This window comes from Macaca nemestrina, chromosome 5 (assembly GCF_043159975.1).
Source record: "Macaca nemestrina isolate mMacNem1 chromosome 5, mMacNem.hap1, whole genome shotgun sequence".
NCBI lineage: Eukaryota > Metazoa > Chordata > Mammalia > Primates > Cercopithecidae > Macaca > Macaca nemestrina.
In genome coordinates, this window is record NC_092129.1 from 49,749,627 (window position 1) to 49,772,671 (window position 23,045).

At 35.5% G+C, this 23,045-nt stretch overlaps 1 protein-coding gene across 10 annotated transcripts in view; it reads left to right on the forward strand.

Annotated features, from left to right (window-relative positions):
• LOC105465799 (utrophin) overlaps positions 1–23,045 on the forward strand; it is a 579,736-nt gene that overhangs the window by 524,572 nt on the left and 32,119 nt on the right. For 9 of the 10 annotated variants that reach the window (XM_071096556.1, XM_071096557.1, XM_071096560.1 and 6 more), the window contains 2 exons: positions 5,180–5,291; positions 22,307–22,443. In XM_071096556.1, the coding sequence (XP_070952657.1) occupies positions 5,180–5,291; positions 22,307–22,443 (249 nt within the window). Of the gene's footprint in view, positions 1–5,179; positions 5,292–22,306; positions 22,448–23,045 lie in introns of those variants that run through there. The other variant, XM_071096561.1, reaches the window with a different exon arrangement.

Consider the following 23,045-nt stretch of genomic DNA (forward strand, 5'->3'; position numbering starts at 1 on the left):
TCTATGAATGTCCATTTACTTAGGTCACAAAAATGATTCATGCATGAAAATTGTATGGCTGATTATAAATAGATAACCCTGATGGAATTTGGTGAATATTCTGAGGTCTTTGGGGTCAAACTTAGCAAACAGGAAACAATGTTTAATTACCAGCTGAGAAGTAACCAAATTACTTTGTGTTACTTCTGCCAAGTTTGATATGAAGTACATTAACCGGACTTCTTCCCATGAGGAGCACTGCTGAATGCCATACTTTAATGTAATCAGTGTTTCAGACTCTTCAGTTTGTGACCCCAAAGCTGACAGTGCAGAGTCTATGCTTTGTCCTAAGGTGGAGATTTTTGGACATCCTGATCCACTCCTCTTAACATAGGTATGCATTTGACCTCTTGAATATATTATATTTCTCTTCTGGGGGGAATCTGGAAAATAGCCCCAGTTTAATTTGGAAATCTTTTATGAAACAACATAAGCCTACTCAGTAGGGAAATTCAAGATTTTATGTGTCTCTGTTTTTGTTTTGTTCTTTTTCTGACCAAGTCTTTCTCTGCCACCCAAGTTGGTATGCAATGGCACGATCTTGGCTCACTTCAACCTCTGCCTCCCGAGTTCACACGATTCCCCTGCCTCAGCCTTCCGAGTAGCTGGGACTACAGGCGCATGCCACCACACCCAGCTAATTTTTGTATTTTTAGTAGATACTGGGTTCCACTATGTTGGCCAGGCTGGTCTTGAACTCCCGACCATGTGATCTGTCCTCCTTGGCCTCCCAAAGTGCTGGGATTTCAGGCGTGAGCCACCATGCGTGGCCTTATGTGTATCTTTTATTCGTACCTGAAGACAAAGTGCCAAGATGGTGATTCTCTGAGGGAGAGTCAAATCAGGAGGACTGGGATTGGTTGTTGTTATATATAATATCAGTATTAGTAGCTTGAATTAAACAGAATTGCTTTCATTTGACTGACTTTATCAGCATAATACTTTGTATGAAGCATATCATTGCATTCTTTGTGGATGGCTAACATAAGAAATGGAAATTCAAAAGTTCTCTCATGCATTATGGTGTAGTTGGGAAGACTAAAGTATTGTGAGGTCAGAGGGCCTTGCTGCTATGCATTCTAAGAGGATGAAAAGACAGGTAGGTAGTGTGAAGTAGAGCGAGCATTAGCCTGGCAGACAGCCAGGGTAATAGATGCCCCAGTGGAAGTCAAAGCACAAATCTTGGAAGAGAAAAATGGTAAAGTCACAGTTTAAATGCAGCAGGGTTCTTGGAATGGCTGCATTTGGAGTATCTGGTAGACATAGGTGTACGGGAGAGGGAATAGCTGGAATGTGGCAAGGTTGGTCTACTACTCGGAAGATAATTCAAATGAGAGTCATCAAAGCTAATAGTCACTGCTATTTATTATTTACTTTATGCCAGACAATGTGCTAAGAGGTGTTGTATTTGTTATTTTAGTCACTTTTCATAAAAACTCTGTAAGATTGGGAGTATTACCTCTACCTAAAGGAACTAAGACTCCAAGATTAGTCAACTTGCCAAGGCCAGGCAGCCGACTGTGCAGAGACAAAGTTAGGATTCAAATCCAGATCGCTTTGGTTCTCCAGTTTGTGTTCTTAATCAAGATGGTTTTAAAAAGCAGATTAGATTTTTAGGAGAGGAGAGATTTAATATTAAGAAGTAATGAAATGGTATTGAAAGAGCAATTGATTTAAGTAAGGCATTAATTATTAGATCAAAAATATTACTCTGGATATAAACTGTAATGTGAAGATGGGAAATATCCACATTAATTGACTTGGGAAGAGACTGCCATCCATATATATATATATATATGTATGTATGTATGTATGTGTATATATATGTATGTATGTATGTATATGTATAATCTGCCATATATGGTCATTGGTATAACCTAGAGATGCCATGAGGGACCATATTTCTCAGCATCTGATGGATGTGAAAAGTGAAGGACAGGATAAAATACTCTAAAAACATTAAATATTTGAATGACCTTTAAAGTTTCATTTCTTAAATTAAAAAGGCCTGAAGCAACTATGCAGAATATTAAGATTTAACTGAGTTGTGGGTACATGGATGTTTATTATATTCTCCCTACTTTTCAATTAACTTGAAATATTTCAAAAGAAAAATATGTAAGAGCAATTATAAAGAGTGAACAACCTGACGTGTTAAATTTCAAGGGTTTAAGTTTCTGCTAGTACTATCAAATTGACCTGTAGATGTCTCTATGACAGAGATGTGAAGTTGACAAGCAGATCAGAGATTAAGGTTATGGGAGGATGTTCAGGAGATAGTGTATTGAGAAGTAGCTCTGGAGTCAGGCTACTTGGACTTGAATCCTGGATCTATTGTTTGGCACTGAGACTTTGAATAAGATACTTGGCCTTCTTGAACCTGAGTTTCTTCAACTTCAGATTCTATGAGTGTTTCCTTATAGTAGTAGTTAATACATGAAAGTGTCTAGGGCAGTACCTATCACAGAGTAGACATTCAGTAAATGTTGGCTTTTTTTGTTACTACCAATAACATCATTAGTGTGATAGTAGGAAAACCTATGAATGTATTGTTGAACATTTCCATTAAGTGGAAATGCCGGAAAAACCTGGACAATGCTGTTACTCAGTAAAAGGCAGGATTAGAGAGAGGTATAGTAAGAGAGAGAACAGGATTCTTCAGAGAAGTAGAGAAGCATAGTATTGTGGAAATCAAAAGAGAAGGCTTTAGCAAGATGGTAGAGGTGTTAGGTGCATCAGAAAGATTCTTTGAATCAGAAGTCATTGGGAATCTTAGAGAGGATTCTATCCATGTCATTATAAAGATGGCTCAGGAAAATACATAGGCTAGTATGTGCAAACAACTTGTTTAAAAAATCTAACTATAACTTAAAGAAAATATGTCAGGATATTGGAAATTGGAAGATGGTAAGTGATATATTGTCTTCCTTTTACTTGCATGTATATTTTTCCTGTTTTCTACATTGAGAATGTAGTACATCTGAAATTTTTAATTTTTGAATGAAAGAGAAATATGTCTAGAGTTGATGCCTGGTTTAGGCACAAGGCCGAGCAAAGGTTTCTTCAAGCTGATGGTAACTTAATTATTGCACAAAGATCACCTATGAAGGGAATGAATAAAAGAACAATTCCAATAGTAAAATGGGGTCCAATTGGAATAGGTCTGATTAGCTTAGTTGTAAAAAGACGCATCTTTCTCTGTGCCTTCAGAGAATGAATGGAAAGGCGAATACAGAAATAAAGATAGAGAAATATGTCTATTATAGAATAATCTTATATAATCTTTTTTTTTTTTTTTTTTTTTTTTTTTGAGACGGAGTCTGGCTCTGTCACCCAGGCTGGAGTGCAGTGGCGCGATCTCGGCTCACTGCAAGCTCCGCCTCCCGGGTTTACGCCATTCTCCTGCCTCAGCCTCCCGAGTAGCTGGGACTACAGGCGCCCGCCACCTCGCCCGGCTAGTTTTTTGTATTTTTTAGTAGAGACGGGGTTTCACTGTGTTAGCCAGGATGGTCTCGATCTCCTGACCTCGTGATCCGCCCGTCTCGGCCTCCCAAAGTGCTGGGATTACAGGCTTGAGCCACCGCGCCCGGCCAATCTTATATAATCTTAACTTCATTCAGACTGTCTCTCTATCAAGCTTCTACCATATATTTATATATATTTAAAATATTCATTTTCCCTGAACTTTTATAAATACTGCTAGAGGTTTTCACTAATTACCTCCAAATTAAATGTTAATGAAATCTTAGATTTACAGAGTGTTTTGTAAGCTGGGAATTTTTTCAGTTAGAATCATACACAGTTGCTTAATAGTGGTCACATAAATAAATTAGAGCTTTCGTTCTCTTTCTTGTAAACAAAGTGAAGGTAGGTAATCCAAGACTGTTTTTTGTGCCCACCTGGGCCCTTAGCTCTGTTTTCATGCACTGTCATCCCTAACATGTGGCTTCCATCTTCAAAGTCGCTTCATGCTAACAAAGTGACTCTTCGGGATGTCAGGTTCATTTTTCCAGTGGGGAGGAAGAGGGAGCATGCCTCTTGCCAACTGAGTCAGTCTCTTGAAATTCCAATTAGAATCCCCACCTAATAACTTTGGTTTCTATTGCACTGGTCACCACCATCAGCAAGAGAGGCTAAGAAACAGCAATTTTGCCAAGGCTCATTGCTAAAATGTGCTAACAGCACAAGGATATGTTACCAATGAAAAAGGAAGAATGGCTATCTGCCAAGGGAGTATTCAGCAGAAGATAAAATTCCATTTAGAAAGAAGATGTCAATCATACCTGTCAAGCCATGCTGATAGACCAAGAGATGTTGTTAGTGTATGTGATTGATTCAAACCAGTAGCTTCCCTGGCAAAAGTAAACTGGCTGTAGTATATGCAGAATGGTTTCCTTAAGATTGATTTGCAAGTGATTTTTCAGGTCATTCTAGAAGCTACTCAGCACTTAGTAGTTTATAGCCACACAACCTTTAAATTTTGCTTCCATTTTCATTCTGTTGGTTGTATCATTTAATTTTTTTTCTGTAGATGTGGGTATAATTTATGTTCTTAGTTCTACCAGCAATGCTGACAGAATATATTTGGGAGAAGATGTTTTCCACTCAGACTGATAGAAACTGGTCATCTAAGGTTTTGCTTTTGTAAGTAAGATTCTACAAGTAGAAGTCAATGTGCAGTGTCATTCTTATGCCAGAGATTTTAAAACACCATTTCCATTCAAGGATGCATTGTGATAAAGGCTCTATTTTGTTTTTCCTTTGTTACACAGTATTTCTTGATTTCTTTTTTTTCTAGTGACTAATTTAAACCAAATATAAAAGTGCTCATTGTTAAAAACTGTATCTTTGTGAGGGAATTTTAAAATTCATTTCTTATTGATGGTGTAATTGATATTTTAAAATTTGATGTTTCAACTTAATAGATATAATTATTTTCTTGTCCATCATTTTCCATTCATATTCAAACGTTAAAAGAAATCTTCTGACATGCGTATTTGTCTCCCTTGAGACTTGAACTCCAAAATTTGATTTTTTTTTTTCTTTTTTTTTGGTAATTTGGATGAATGAAGTTTCTTACCGCAAATTTGGACTAAATAATAGTAACGCAAGCCAATAAATTTTCTTTTCTTTCCTCTAGGTATAGAAGCCTTAAGCATTTTAACTACGATGTCTGCCAGAGTTGTTTCTTTTCGGGTCGAACAGCAAAAGGTCACAAATTACATTACCCAATGGTGGAATATTGTATACCTGTGAGTACTAACCCACTGTTTTGTTTTTAATACATTGCCATTGAATTAACTAATATCTAAAATGTTATTGTTTATTTAGACTTAATCTTTTTTGAAAAAATATCACTTTGAAGATTATATTTTTTGTTTTAAGTAAACTCATTTATGTTGAATTAATTAGTGCAGAAAAAAATACTAACTTTTTTTAACATCTATGTTTTGATTTTAAACTTTTTTGGTAGCAAATTCTTTTAAGAGCTGATACTGACCTGCATTGAAAATGAGACTATGTAATGAAAAATCATGTTTCTTTTAGACATATTTATGCTTTCATAGTTAAATACTATATTCATATTAGCAAAAATACAGAAAATGGAGATATTAAAAATATAATTCCTAATTATAGCTCCTATATAAACTACCCTCTAATTTTTCCATGTCTCTGGTTTTAAGATTCTATTCATATTTATATTTATATTTATATATTTTGTTCCTGATATTTTTTACTCGACATTCCATTTTGTCACACAGTATAATTTTTTTTTAGTCACAAAATTTTTAATTGAGTGAATTACTACATTTTACCTAACCATTCCCTTAAATTTGGACATTTCGTTTATTTTCAATTTTGTGATGTTATAAATAACACTTTTACAAGTATCTTTGTGAAGGTAGCTCATTCCAGATATTATATAAATTACATTGCAATAGAATAAAGCACTATAAGTAGGTTATTTGAGTCAATGAATATGAGTATTTTTTATGGTCAAAATACTTGATGTCAAGGTTTTTTTTCAAAAGAGGTTTATCCCACTTTACATTATTATCACACTTTGTTAAAGTTTCAATTTTACTATAGCCCCACCAGCATTGGATATAAGTTCTTGTTTTTCCTTTGATTTACAACTATTTTTTCTTGAAGTTATCCTCATGTTCTATTAATAGCTATTCTTTTACTTCCTTCCAAATAGTGCCCAAATGTATTCATCAAGCTGTCTATTTTCTTCGGTTTAGGGAATTGAGTTACTTGTTTGGATCATAAATTGATAGCAGGGCTGCAATACTTATAAAAGATATACATATAAATCTCACACTCATAAGTATCTTATCTCAAATAAATAAGTGCCCTATGTATGGAGAAGAAATCTCTAGAAAATATTGCTGAAATATAATGGAGGAAGTGCCCATACCACGTAATAGCTTTAACCAGGAAAAAGAAAGCTCCCCAAGAAAATTTGTGAGACAACATTTATTACTATTATTAACTTATTTATTCACCCAACAAATTAATATTGAACATTTTGTAGGTGTCAGGCCCTCTTGTCAAAGATAAACAAAACCAGACAGTAGTTTAAATGGTAAGGACAGATTTTAATCAATAATACACTGATTATGCACATATACTTCTATTTGTACAGAGGTGACTGGGTGTTTTCAGGAGGGAATAGGCTGGGGAAACAAAAGACGGACTTGAGCAGAGGCAAGAAGGTGAAACCTGACCCAGCATTGGTCAGCATCAGTTCCATCAGACCAGCTGTGTCTGTGAGCTGGCAATTGTCAAGAGTTAAGATTCTACCATTCCAGAAAGACTGGGAGACCGGGGCCCTATCCTTTCTGATGATTACACTTCAGAGAAATGACTTTCGGGTCCTTGAGAAAGACACCCCTGAGTTGTTGGAGATACATACACATCTCAAAGGGACAGAGGAAGGATTCCCCATTGTAAGCCCTTTTTAGTAAATGTCCTAAGAAAGAGTGAGCAGGGACCTGTCTTCAGGTGTTGGCTAGAGCGAACAGTAAATTCTTTGGCAGCTTGGAGTTTGTTTTTCAGGCCGACGCTTTAAGAGGGCAGATGCCTTAATGATCCCCTTTTTTAGGGTAATCTAGGGATGTGGCCTTGAACTGTTAGGAATTATGTTCATGTTTGTTCAAGTTTTTTAATGGAGAAGTGGGTGGAAGAGGATGGACAAAATGATTTGTGCTGAAAATTTGCAGTTTTTATAGGTCAAGGTTTCAGTAAAAAACAGAGCTTACTGGAGGCCAACACAAATTTGGTCAAGGAGAGAATCCTTGTCAGTCATTTCAGCTCTGATAATGTATCATAGTATACCCAGAAAGACAAGATTGTGGACTTTCCTGCTACTCTCCCTTTAGGAGGAAGAATATGTGAGAATGAACAAGGAAACAAATAAATGAGGTTATTATAGATTGCAGTAAGTGCCTTTAAGGAAATGAGTATATAATGAGATAGAATGATTAGAAGAGACACTTTAGATAAAGAAATCAGTAAGGTTTGTCTGAGCTGACATATGAGTTGAGATCCAAGTTTGAGGGAAATTCAGGCCTGTAAAGAACTAGTAGAAGCATATTTCAGAAAGAAGAAACAGAACATACAGTGGTGTGAGATGGGAAAAAGGTTAGCGTGATTGGGCTACAGAAAGTGGAGCCTGTTCCCCAAGGGGCACGTGGAAAGGAGCACTGGCTACACAACTGGAAGTGCCCAGTGCATAATGAAACTGGGGGGGCCCCTTGTTTAACAATTATTAAAACTTCCAAAGTGGCAACATCAGAGCAGTAAATCAAGTTCAAGGCCCTTCTGATTGTAGGGCCCTGTGCAACTGCATAGGTCCAATATCTTTGAAGCCCACCCTGAGACTGGGAAAGAGGTGGGTGTAACCAGGGAACAGAAAGAAACCGGGACAAATTTGATGAAAGAGAAACAATAGTAGGAGATGGAATTAAAAAGAAAGGCAACTATCAGATTGTATAGAACCCCGGGGATCATTGTAAGGAATTTGGATTGGGGAAAAACATCATAGTAATATTTACATGAGTAGCTATTATAGAAATTTAGAAAGCTGATTATAAAATGCTAGTATCAAAATATCATCAAGTAAATATATGTTGTTATAGTAAAGATATATAAAATTACTCTTTTTCTTGGTCTTAATTGTATAATAATTCTTAATGGCTTTACAAAATACCCAAACAATTTGAAACCCACATATCTTCATCAGTTGTCATCCAGTGGGTGCATGCTTAAGAATCACTGATACACGTTTGAATTCCACTCTCCAACTACCAATTTTAAATGAAATCTGTAAGTTACCCAAAACTGTTCTTGTTGCATAGTCTTTCAAAAGTCACTGTTACCATTTCCAAGATTGCAGCTTATCCTGCATTATACAAGGATAGCTTCATTTTTCAAGATATCCTTTGCCCATTTCTGAGGCTTTGTAGTGATCTTATCAACAGCCTACTTATAAATCATCTGTATGACAAGTCACTTTCTGCATTTGACCCTACAACTTTTTGTAAAATAACTAGAAGTATATATTAATTGAATCTTTAAAAAGATGCTTGCATTTAATAGCAATGAATGACCTGATTTAACTGCTTTCTGAAATTTCTTTCTTTTCGCCCACATTCTTTACATTTGCTCTACTGTTTTATTTATGGTTCATCCATCTTTTACTCAACATTTCCTAAAGTCATTTCATGTCTGCCTTAGAAAACGAACTCAAGTGTGGATTTGTTCAGTACAGTGGTAATAAGCACCACTTGAGTGTTAAATGGATCAGACTTTTCCATATGGACCTTGATGTTTACATTCCTCAGAGTGTGTCTCCCTTTTTGGTTAAGAAGATGCTCCAGTCACCTTACTGACTTCATCTCTTTCCTTTTCAAAGTCCTTTACAGCTGACTCTGAATGTTTCTATTTTTAAGAGCTTTCTGCAATTTGGAAACCTTATTTTAAATCCACAATGCACCCTAAATATTTTGCCAATATATCTGCTTATGATTTATGGTAATGTTTGCCTTTAGCTGTAAGAAGACTAATGGTATATAAATGAAATATCATGACTCATGAAAGTGTTTTATGATATTGATAATTTATATATATATAAATTATCTGAAGAAATGTAGCAGAATTTTTATTTCTCTAGGAAATGACTTTTTGTCTTATTTCCCCCTACTATTCTATAATCCAAATTTGTACATTTAAGAATTATTTCATTAGGCTTAATAAGAGTTGATCTTCAAGAGACAGCATGACACAGATGATATTTAATGCCTGTCATCATTCTGTCTCCATATGTCCAAATCCTACTTTCTCAAAAAAACAGCTCACCTCCCACTTTGTGTGTGAAATCTCCCCCAGCTCCTCCAGTTTTACCCTCATCAAAGCACTTAGTTCAGCGGCCTCTGCCAATAGCCTCTACTTTACCAATTAACTTTTGATTCTATGTTCCCTTGTATCATTTTCTAACTATGCGATGTTTTTGTCTTCTCAATTATCTTTTTACCTCCTTGAGGACTGGGATGACTTTTATACTTTTCTCCCTGTGTTAGTTAAATTTGCCTCATAAAAGCCAAATGAGCTCATATCTGAATTTATAAATACTAATTATAGAATATTAAATCTGGAATTAAAGCTCTGAGAGATCATCTAACTTATCTTTATTTTGAAGAAAAAACTAAGTCTTAGAGAAGGTAAGTGGTTTGTGCAAAGTGGATGGCATGGATTTAGTGACTTAACTCCATTAGGGAAACACACACACACACACACACACACACACACACACACACACACACACGCAGTTGGAAAATAGGAGTTTATATATATATCCTAGCTGGAATATTATGTTTGTTGAATACCCTTTTACATACCAGGCATTTTGCTAGGAGTTGGAAATACAGAGAAAATTTCATGAAGGAGAAAAAATACCTCTATGTGGAGAAATTCAAGACTGTAATTTTTTTTAGAATGATTAAAAATCAAGACAGTAGTCAATTTTTTTTTCATATTATCCATGCACCACATCTTTGAATTCAGGGATTATTGTTTGTAAATAAATAGTTACGTCTTATATTAAGATGTTCAGATTTAAATTTTTTTATTTATGATGATTTAATTTTGTTGTGAAAATTACCCTACTCAGATCTTTAAAATCATCTTTGTTGTAAGTAACCGAAATTTAATTCAAATGAGAAACATTTTTATATGTTAGGATATATAAAAGATAGTGTGTGGTTTTGTTTTTTGAGATGAGATCTACTCTGTTAGTGAATTTCAAGTGTATTATCTGTAGCCACATGCTGTACAGTAGGTCTCCAGAATTTATTTATCATATAACTGAAAGTTTATACCCTTTGACCAGTCTCTTCTCTTTTCCTCCACCTCCTGGCCCCTAGTAACCACCATTCTACTCTCTGCTACTATGAGCTTGACTTTTTTTTTTTTTTTTTAAGATTCCACATATAAGTGAGATCATGCAGTATTTGTCTTTCTGTATCTGGGTTATTTCACTTAGTATAATGTCCTCCATACTCATCTAAGTCATTGCAAATAACAGGATTCCCTTTTTTTTTTTTTATGACTGGATATATTTCACTGTATTTTCTTTATTCATTTATCTGTTATAGGATACTTAGGTTGATTCTGTATCTTGGCTATTGTGAATAATGCTGCAGTGCACATAGGAGTATAAATATCTTTTGGAGATAATGATTTTATTTTCTTTGGATATGTATCCAGAAGTGGGATTACTGGATGATGCGATAGTTCTATTTTTAATTTTTAAAAGAACCTTTAGACTGTTTTTCATAATGACTGAACCAAAGATAGTTCTTCTTTAAATTGGAGAGTTCTTCTTTAAATTTCACATGATTTATAAAAGTTCATACAATTGCCAACAGTGAGAGAGAACTGGATAGGGTTAAATACTAAGAAGAATGGAAAATGTTTAGAATAGCTACTAGGGTCAATCATGAGTCACACAGAGATGAGTAAACTGATTGCTACCTTGCCACAGGAGTGCAGCTGAGGTTGATTGGCAAGGATTTGTAGTTTATGACTCCATCATTGCTCAGCAGCTTTGGAATTAAAAGATGAAAAGTATATTTGAAGGCCAAGGGAGTGAAAAATTCAAAGGTGTTAATGATACTGTGGTTGATTTGAGGTATTCTCATGCTGAAGAAATCTCATGGTGGGATAAAGGGCTAAAGATCAAGATGATGGGGAAAGAAGAGGTTTATTTGTAATATAAGAAGTGAGAAGAAGAGTCAGAAGATTCCAGTCAGTGAGAGATTTTTTCAAGTTAGAGATTTTGGACTAAAAGCTGTTTTAAGTTATGATGAGGCCTGGGGTATGGCCACACCCCAATGTGTGACTGAAGTAGGACACAGAAGGTTCTAGAAATGAGACGGCTTTTAGAAAGTCATCACTGCATCTCTAGAATTGAAGTGACAGACAGGTGATAGCCCTGTCTGCCATTGTACCATCAAAGGAGAGGGGAAGGGCACATTGGCTTTAGTAGATGAAGCTTAGGGGGAAAGGGTGTTTAGGAGAGAAAAAAAAAATATTTTCTTCCCATCTTAGTTTCATAGTTGAGGCTCCTGTAACAAAAGATAGATTAACAAGAGAAGTGCATACAAATTGATTTAATATAAATTTTACATTACATGGAAGCCTTCATCAGGAAGAGAAGACCCAAAGAAACATGGAAGCCTGTGTATTTTTATGCTTAGGTTTGATGAAGAGTGGACAATTGTGTAAAAGTATGATTGAATAAGAAGATATGACCTAATGCTAATGAACTAGGGGAACTTAGCAAGGCCTGTTTGTTCGGATTCTTCTCTGTGTCCTCCTGTCTTCAGTGATAAGGATGTTTCTTCCTTCCAGGAATAAGGAGGGCACCTCTCGATTAAGGGTCTTATGACCCTTTAGGTAAGAAGCGTGGGAGAAGGTCAGAGAGATCTTGCTACATCTGCTGTTCTCCTAATGTGCCATATTTGGAGGTAGTGTGTCCTGAACTCTTACCAAGTGTAAACATCCTTTTCTCTTGGTTTTTATGAAAGAGAGATTATACAGCCACTAATGAAAAAGATTATATGGGAGATGGCATTATCCTGGGAGCATCAGGATTGATTCAAGGAGGTAGGTTGAAATAGTAATTATGAACAAGATGTAAGGGAATGTGTTAAAGAACACAAAATCCACTGTAATGGAGAAAGAAAGGTAGACAGGCTGTGTGCATATGGTGAGGTACAGTAACCCCATCCATGGAGAGAAAATGTGAAATAGAGCAAGGTAATGGAAGAAATAGTAAAAGGAAAGGAGGAGGAAATAGGCAAGGAAAGGTTAGCCAGGATAGAAAGGTGGTTTGAGAGACATGTTTGCTCAGGGAGAAGAGACGGGATATTTGCAGAATTTTGTAGTTTGAAAGGTCAACAGCATCAGCTACTTCCAGCATTTCAGTTGCAAGGGTTGATTCATTGTCAGTGTCATAGTTCAATTGCTGAGCTTTACATAGGACTAGTTTGTACTGGTAACTTTGATGAGTTTAGTGAGAAGAGGCGACGACAAGAAAAAAATACCTCGATGAGAAGCAGCTTATTAAATTAATACCACTCAAAAGAGATTTATATTGCAGGTTTTAAGCAAATACAGTTGTTTTTAAAGCAAGAGGTTCAAACGCATTCTTGTTAATATTGATTAACATATAGGGAAATACGCCAAAATTACATGTTTTCCATGAGAAGAATCATATTTTCAGTGAGAAGAATTACAATTTTGTAGTAAAAAAATCGAATTTCTTTTTTAAGTTAAAAGATAAATTATGCCTTTTTTAAATGAACTATATGCCATTGGCAAAAATAAAACTCACAGACAAAAACAAAAAACAAAAAGAACAAAGAAAAAAAATCTAGAAGCAGTTGTTTTGACCAATCCTGTCCACCCCTGCCAACATCAATGTACTTCGTAAGACTATCAAAATCAAATATTTTAAAAATGCTGATTCATTCTTTGGAAAGCTCTACCTTGAATTAGGGAAGTTTGGTTTTTGGCAGTCTTGTCTCTTCAGATGTGATGTGGGGTGTTTGCCAATATACTGAAAACGCAGCATCACGGCTGTTTCTTTGACCTCAGCATCCTGAAGTGGTGTTTCAGCTTCTGCTCACCTTATGTTGTTTTCCCAGTAGGTCCAGTGCGTTTAGATTTGTCATTAGCTTTTCAGGTGAGGTTTGGGCAAAATCCATTTTACTTTGGATGACTTATCATCCTACTGATTCTTGACTCCTTGGTGATTCTGCTAATGCTAATTTTTTTAGCTTCATATTTTTTCATTAGGACTTGAAAGTCTCTGAGCTTTTCTTACTGATTGCATCCTATCCATGGAATTCAAATGTGCCTGAATTTCAACTTGTTGAAATCATTGAAACTTAAATAAAAACTGAGAGATTGTTTTATAGTTTAAAAAAAAAAACCTGTTAAGAATGTCTTTAAAATAAGGCTTGTGATAATGAAATGTACCGCTTAGCAGTATGCGTACACCAGTTGGGACTACTGATTTCTATATTTAAGAAGTAACTCTTGCTAATGAGGGTGCTGTTCAACAATGATTTTAGCACTTGTGCATGATCCAAATGATAATGTTTAATTATTCTGCTTCTGTGCCAAATGACTGTGTTTTTTTTTTTTTTAATATATAACCTTGATTTACCTCTTTGTAAGTCCTTGGTTTCCTCTGTATATAACTTATTCGTATTTGTAATTAACAGTTTAAATCCACTGTTCGGAGCATTAAGGAATTAGTTAATACTGATACCTCAAGTTAAGAAGTGGCCCCCCAAAAAAATTGTTGGGAGAATTAAAACAAATATTTTTTGTTTTGTTTTGTTTCTTTTTTTGTGGTTCTTTATCTTGTTTTGTTTAAATTGTTTGGTAATTAGAAGTTATGTGTTATAGGATTTAGCTTATTTGGTAGCATTGTAAATAGTTTCCTTTTGTGTGCTGCTTTATGGGTCTTCAGGGATAATAGTAAGAGTCCTTTGAGCTGACCTAGTAAAGCTGTTTATTCAAGGATCACTTGATTATGAATACTGGGGGGGTTAGCTTTTCTACATTCTAGATTCTTCTATACCTTATCCTTGCTGCTCCTTGTGATACATATTAGTGAAAAGGGAACTTTCAGCCATATATTAATGCTTTTGAAGTTCAGTAGTGCATAGACTTCAGCATAAAGTAAGATTATACACTTTGCAACATGAACAGGGACATATAGAAGGATACACATGCATTCATATAGAGATACACAAACTCAAGGAAAAGATACAGTAACTCTAAATTACGTCCCATGTGAAGTATCTATATTTGTTCTCTATCAAGGATAAAATGTCAAGAAAATTTAAAATTTCCTAACTGTATTTTGGTTGGTAAAATACAATCTCAAAAGTAAAAAATTATTTGATTTTGCCTTACAAGTGATTTTCTTTAGGGTTTTTCTTTAGGGTTTTGCTACAAATAGATGTATCATAGGGTACATTTCATAGTTCAGTGATATGTTCCATATTTTATTCATTTATATTAGTTGGTGGGGAACAAATAAAAAATTGATTAATTCTTATTATACAGGTAAATGTTCATTGTCTTACGGCTACTTAATAGCAATACAGTGGAGTAAAGTACATTTTCAGAATTCACATGCCCACTTGTCTGTGTAGGTTCAGTTCTAAAATATTTTTCACAGTGAGTCACCATCATTAACTTTCCAAAAATGACAGTTTGAAGGACAACCCTAATTTGTATATGTGAATTTTTATGTGCTTGTTGAAAATCAGTACAGAGGCATCTGGGGAAGATGGTGGTAGCATGGCTTCAGAGTTTTTTCATATCTTTTGCCTTTGCCATTTTCCTTCCATTTCTAAAGTAGTTACATTTATAAAGAGACATTTGTAAAGAGAATGGCTAGACAGCAAAACTAAAATGTACAATGTTTGCAACCAAACTAGATGACAAGAGAGATCCAAAATAAATCCAGGTGGCGACAAGCCACCACCAGCCACAAAACGTACAAGACATCACTGCCTGTATGAGAGGAAAGAGAAGGAAGTGAGGGTGCCTAAGAACTGGATAGCCCCCAAAATAGGCAACAGATATTTAATGGAAAGCTGGCTTTAGAGCAGCGCTAAACCTGGAAGGGTTTTGCCACGCACAGAGACTAGGGTAAAAAGGTGTGACATTTCTAGAATGCTCTTGCCTGCTGTGAGCTCTCAGGCTGGACCTATCAGGGCTTCCTGCTAGAAAGAAGGTCTCACGCTGAGCAAAACTTCTGGGAACAGAATCAACATGGAGCATTTCAAGACAACAGAAATGAAAGGAGAAGGCCTAGTCCAAAATGTGCATGTGTGCTGGTAGAGGGTATGGGGGAACAGGACCAGGAAATCCCAAACTCAAGTACTGCTATGAATGGAATGTATATATCTCCCAAAAATTCATGGGTTGAAATCTAATCCCTAGCGTGATAGTGTTAGGAGATGGGGCCTTGGAAGCATTAGGTCATGAGGATGGAGCTGTCATGAATGAAATTAGTGCATTCATAAAAGTGACCCCAGGGAGCTCTCTCTTCCCTTCCACCATGGGAGGACACAGTGAGAAGACGGCTGTATATGACCCAGGAAGCAGACTCACTGGACAACAAATCTGCCAATCCTTTGATCTTGGACTTGGCAGCCTCCAGAACTGTGAAAGATAAATTCCTACTATTTAATTTAAGCCGCTCAGTCTATAGTATTCTGTGATAGCAGACTGAATAGATTAAGACACATACTATAATTGTAAATACCACACAAAAGCAAAAAAAGAGGAATCTCTGTAAAGTTTAGAAAAGCTTTCCTCAATCTCACTTCATTATAAAAGTTTAGGAAAATTAATTATACAACCAAAAAAAAAATGAGGCACAAAAGTATTAAGACCAAATCTCATATAAAGCAATTTTAAGAAAAAGAGATAAGGAACAAAATTATATCGTGACAAATAAAGCATGCCAGTGTAACTACTTTATGAATGGGGGGAAAATAGAAAAGTGAATCTATATTTTAATGTTTTCACTAATCATATGAGTGGTAGTATTGGTATTAGTGTTCTAAGACTATTATGTACGTAATACGAAAAAAGCAAATGAATAATTATGGGATTGTCTAGGTCCTTCATCTCTTGTGTCCTTGAGAACCAGATTTTTGGTTTTGAAAAAATGAGTTAAGTTAAATCAGAAATTTGAATTTGAATCATCAATGTAACTTCAAGAGAAATTTCACCTTCAAATGCATATTTCCCAGCTCTGTGCAATGAAAAAGCCTATTAACACTGAAAAGGCCTAAAAGGTGTGCTTGGAACATCTTGTAATAGTAGCTAATAAGGAAGCTGTTGAAGACTGTTAGAGTCACATTAAAAGTTGCCAACTGAACTTGACGTTCAATAATGAGAATTGCAATAGATTGAAGTCCATCAAATACATTATAATCTTTGAGTTCCTCATGATATTTAAAATGAACAAAAGCATTGATCGTCTTTGGAAAATGATAAAAAACCATTTCGAGATATTGAAAATTAGTCAACACAGTCAAACATTTATCCTGACTTTTCTAAATGAGCTGTACCACAGAGTACCTAAATGTTAGACGTGGTGGTGTTTCTTTATAAAAGTATGTATTAGGCAGGGTTCTCTAGAGGGTCAGAACTAATAGGATAGATGTATATATGAACGGGAATTTAGTAAGGAGTACTGACTCACATGATCACAAGGTAAAGTCCCACAGTAGGCTGTCTGCAAGCTGAAGAGCAAGGAAGACAGTTTGAGTCCCCAAACCTAAAAAGTAGGGAAGCTGACAGTGCAGCCTTCAGTCTGTGGCCAAAGGCCCCAGAGCCCCTGGCAAACTACTGGTCTAAGAGTCCAAAAGTTGAAGAACCTAGAGTTTATGTTCAAGGGCAGGAAGCATCCAGCATGGAAAAAGATGAAGGCTAGAAGACTCAGCAAGTCTGCTCTTCCATCTTCTCCTGCCTACTTTATTCTAGCCATACTGGCATCTGATTAGATGGTGCCCACTGATTAGATGGTACCCACCCAGTTTGAGGGTGTATCTTCCTCTCCCAGTCCACTGGCTCAAATGTTAATCTCCTTTGGCAACACCCTCACAGACACACCCAGGAGTAGTACTTTGCATCCCTCAATCCAATCAAGTTGACACTCAATATTAACAATCACAAAGTATTCCAAGTAATACATGAAAAATGAATGATAGGATGATACCATTTTGCAATTCCCAATGAATGGATATGGACACTTAGCATGAACAGCTGCTAAGATCACATAAGAGAGATGACAGCTATTATGTGCCTCCTATAACACTGCCAATTACCACTAATTGTCTTGACAAAAGTCTGATGCATTATCTGGATCAAGTTGCAGATTTGCAGGAGGTTATCAAGAGGACAGACGAAAGTGCTGAACTGTACCAAAAATAGACATTCTGTAAAATCCAGACTCTGGAAAACTCTGCAGGTCAAATTGAGTTTTCCAACAGACAAACTGTAGCGAAATGGCAGGTGTGGAGGAGGGATCTGTAAATTAAAAGTGATTTAAAATATATCAGATTTTTTTTAAATGAGCAAAACCAGTTAAGGATAGACATTGGAGTGATAAAACTATTTTTAAAACATAATTCAAGTTATGAACTACTTCAGAAAATGAAGTTGATGGTAATAATGGAGAGAGGAAGATAATTGTCCCTGAAAGGGGTTCTCGAATGTGCAGCAGTGTTCTGTTTTCCAACTGAGGTGGTATATTGATAATATTTCATTAAGCCATACATTTTTGTGTAAATATTTTGTTTCACTTTAAGATAAAAAGAATTATAAAAATAAATCAGTCTAGCCAACAAAACTTTATGAATGGCTATCTCTGGATGGTCAAATAGCTGGCAATTTTTTATTTTTATTCCTTCATGTATATTCTATTTTTCTTTCTAGTTGTACTGACACCAAATATGTGTTACATATGCCATTTAAATATTGTTTAAGTAGCTGGGACTGCAGGCACATGCTATCATGCCTAGCATTTTTTCTTTAATTTTTTTTTTTTTTTTTTTTTTTTAGATAGACGGGGTTTTGCCATGTTGCTCAGGCTGGTCTCGAACTCCTGAGGTCAAGCAATCTACCCTCCTTGGCCTCGCAAAGTGCTGGGATTACAGGTGTGAGCCACTGCATCCAGCCTATTTATAAAATGACATTTTAATACAATTTTTTTAAAAACCAACCACATGTCATCTAAGCAGTACTTTATTTAATATGAAGGAAAAATTTAGGATGCAATATTAGATATTTTAGTGAATGGCAATGGATTCTTTCTCTTTCAAAACTTAAAACAGTTCCATTTTTCTAAAGACTCAGGTTTTCAAAAACATTTTTTTCCTTACTGAACTTGGCTGGAGTCCATCAAAGGCTTAGTGTGAGTTTACTTAGGCTTCAAAAACCTGATGATAATCTCCTGAGAGGCCATGATGGTTAAATAAGATTGAAGGAAAACAATTTATAAGGTACAAGGTCCTATGCTAACATGTTACCCTTGTGTTTGATCTAATGGGATCTGCAAAATCTGTTCTCCTTTTCTTACAGGAATAAACAGAAACCGAATCTTCCAAGAAATGCATTTAAAATGTTGGGTAATTTGTGTAGTAATGAGTGTTCCTTTCAATTTTATCTTTCTATTGTAATATCAAAAGTTATTTGCTTAAAAATTAGAAAACTGTATCGTACCTAGTGTAAAGATAGAGTTGAGTTTGGTTATATTTATTATGGTAAGTGGGTGGTTCTCTTTTTTTCTTTGTTTCTTTCTTTTTCTTTTTTTCTAAACAAACCATTACTTTAGCATTTTAAAATAGAAAAATGTTAGGTACTACCATTATATAATAAAAATCAGACCAAGTATATATAAATGTTTTAACATTTTCGGTGTAAAAATGGGTTAAATTCATTTTATTGGCTCTACCCCAGCTGAAGAATTACATTCTGATAACCTGAATATAATCTCTAATTCCTTGGGATGAATTGCTTTTCACTTTTTCTTTTAATATTGCATAAAGTTTGTGGCACTAGTGAGTTAATGCTCTTAGATTACAACTCTTCATGCTAGCTTTTCCCCAAGGAAATAAGCTATTTCTGAGTGAATGTGTACTATTTTAAAAAAACATATAAATATGAGTATTATTAGCAACTCTAATTTCAGTAACTGCTATAACTTTTTGGGACAGCAAGTAGTTGTTGGTTATTTTGTGCATGGGATAGAGAGGGGTTGTTTTTGTTTATTGGTTGGTTTTGCTTTGGTCTTTCATGTCTTGAAAATATTTAGCTAAAGAATGTATGCTGTGGAATTGAACTTGCACTTCTGAATAATTTGTCATTTTTTCACAAACCAGATTTCATGTTGGAACTCAGATATACATAAACTAGAAGAACTGATGCTAAGTAAAAGAAGCAAGTCATAAAAGACCATGTATTATATTAATTTGTTTATATGAAATGTCCAGAATAAGCAGATTCATAGAGAAAGTAGATTAATGCTTGCCACGAGTTGTGGGAGGAGAAGGGTCATGAGTACAGAGTTTCTCTTTGGGGTGATGAAAATGATCTGTAATTGGATAGTGATGATGGTTTTTTAAACCATCAGTGGTACTGAAAACCACTGAAGTGTAAACTGTACCATACCCTTTCTGAGGTACACTGGGTAAGGGGCCTGATGCCTTGCCCACCTGGCCTTTTCTCCCACCCACTCACTCCACTCAGGGCTGTGAGTTGAAGACCTGAATATGGCTTGAAAGCCACTGGCCTAAGAGATCAAAACTTTTGCATTGCTAGGTATGGAGTTTACTCCCAAGTAAAAGCTGGAGTCCATTGCTCATTAAGTATTTCTGTCTATATTAACAGTGTACTAAGAGCAGACAAAGAAATAAATTGGGTCATACATACTTATCCTTACACACAGGTCTTCTTTATATATTTCTATTATGGAAACTTCTTTTTTTTTCCTTCCTTACCAAAACATTTAGGGTAAGCATATCTCTAAACTAAATTATCTGCAGTTGTGATAACCATTGCAAAAGATGTGAAAATCATTTATAGTAGATGATATATCCTTTTGGCTTTTTTCTGAAACCCAGATACTCCTTCTCTAAAAGTTTCCTTATTTGCTCCCAACTACAATCGGGTTTTTTTGTTGTTGTTTGTTTGTTTGTTTGTTTGTTTTTCCTTTTCTGCCTGGTAAGAGCTGAATACCTTCAAATGGTCAGATCTTATAACAACCCTTTTTCCTCCACAGGGTTTCCTTGAATTATTTTTCTTTTCATGAATAGCTTTTTCTTCTGCACTTTTGCTTTGCATTTGGGAAGGCCTATATCCATATAACTGCAGATCATTATGTAGTTAATATTCAGTTATTCAGGAAAAGATTGGTCATTGTGAATCTGATGGCAAAGCCTGGTGATAGCATGGGGCTGGCACCTTGTTGCAGGTTTTTGTTTTGTCAGTGTAAAAACTGATGAATTTTAAATGATAAGTAGCTGCAGCTTAATCATGCCTCATCTCTGCTTTGCAAGCCGAGAGAATCAAAAGTTCCCTTAATTATTTACTAGAAGCAGACATGTTTTGATAGAATGGGAACGGATAGAAAGTGGCAAAACTATATAGGGGTTGACTCAGAACTTAGTTGTTTTCAAAAATTGTTTGTTTGTTTGTTTTGCTTTGTTTTGCTTTTTAATTTTTGCCTGGGTGTAGCTCACACCTGTAATCCCAGCACTTTGGGAATCCGAGGCAGGTGAATCACTTGAGATCAGGAGTTCCAGACCAGCCTGGCCAACATGGTGAAACCCCATCTACTAAAAATACAAAAATTAACTGGGTGTGGTGGTGCACACCTGTAGTCCCAGCTACTCAGGAGGGTGAGACATGAGAATCGCCTGAACTTGGCATTAGAGGTTGTAGTGAACTGAGATCATGCCATTGCATTCCAGCTTGGGTGACAGAGTGAGACTCTGTCTCAAAAAAATAAAAAAAGTTTCTGTCCACAAAACAAGTTTCTGTGAGTCCTGGGCATGCATGTTGTGAAGGAAAAGCTGAAGGGCGGGGACAGGGAGCAGGCAGCAGGTAAGCAAATATACTTGTCACTCAGTTTCTGTGATTACAAGAAAGTTTCTCTCTCCTCCTCCTCCTCCTCCTCCTCCTCCTCCTCCTCCTCCTCCTCCTCCTCCTCCTCCCTCTCTCTTTCTGTCTCTAAGAGGAGGTAGTGAGGTATAATGACTGGTAGGTTGAGCAGTCAAGTTGGAACCAGAGGATCATGGGCTTAAGTTCTATGCAGATAACGTAAATATTTTAAATACATCTTCAGAAGGATCACAGTTGATATCTGTATTGCAAAGAGAAACTAGAATTGTGATGTACAGTAGAAAACTGGGGCTTGGAGAACAATAGTTCATGGGATAGGATGATGGGGTAGGTGGGGTTGGGGTAGTGTTAGTCCATATCACCCTAAATGATTATCAAACTAATCATTTAGAAATACCTAAGGGAACAGTAACATTTTATACCACTATTAAAAATATAGTTCAGGTAAAATAATTATATGTCTACCTAGTTAGGAAAGGACAAAGAAATCGACAGTATTCCTTCCCAAACAGAGCACCAATGTGGCCTTGCTCTTTCTCGCTTGTTTATTGTCTTTTCTTTTTCCCCACTAGAATATATGCTGGCTTGCGTGTAGCCAGCATCAGCTATGCTAATTTCCATTAACTCAGCTTAGTTAAAACCACATAATAGCCACAATACTCTGTCATCACTAAAGTAATAGCAAATTTAAAATTTTTTAGTGATAAGCACCAGCCAGTAGTTTGGAAAAATTAGTTTGGAAAAATTTCCAAAACTAATTTTACTTTTTGGCCCAAGTTTTAAAGTATTGGGGAAATGAACTAGTTATGGTTTATTTTCAACAGAGAATGAAAAATTATAAACTTATCACTGTATATATTTAGTGATGAGTTCTTATTGCCAAGTGTTTTCATGAGACTGTGCTTTATTTCAAAAATGCATAAAACTACCAAAACTGTTGACATTTAATTGCATCAGTTTACATCTGCTCAGATTTTTTTATAGATAGCTATTGCCTTCCATTTTACTGAGAGAAGTGTAATTGTTTTCAACCTTATAGACAACGTCTGGGGAAGATGTACGAGACTTCACAAAGGTGCTTAAGAACAAGTTCAGGTCAAAGAAGTACTTTGCCAAACACCCTCGACTTGGTTACCTGCCTGTCCAGACAGTTCTTGAAGGTGACAACTTAGAGACGTGAGTTTGATTTTAATATTAAATCTAGTGTTAACATTTATATATGATGTTGTCTTTTTCATGTTAATAACACAAGAAATTGTTTAATACCAATTGCATTTTAGAGGAGGTGGATTAAACTTGGAATCAGTCTTCACAACATGAATTTTTACTATTCATTTTTGACAGTGTCACAGCCAAAATTCCAATTTTAACCTTGCACATGTCCTTAACCTTTAAAAATATGTATTAATATGTCAACTTTAATACACGCTGGTCATCTCTTTTGTTGGTCATCTCTTTTTCTTTTTAAAAAATACCTAAATTGTGGCATTATGTAGTCTCTCATTCTTTTATTTTCCTTTTTTTCCCCTTATGGGGTGTGTTTTACTATTTCTCGTAGTATGTTTTATACTCCTTTTGCATCTCTTTAATATCAATTTATTAATAATACTTAATCTGTTGATTCAGATATTTATGCTAAAATTCTAAAATATCACATTATGTTTCTAATCTATTTTTTATTGAAAATGAAGACAGCAAACTGAGATAGCTTCATATATTACATAAAATAGAAAAAAATTTCAATTTTAACCTTGCACATGTCCTTAAGCTTTAAAAAT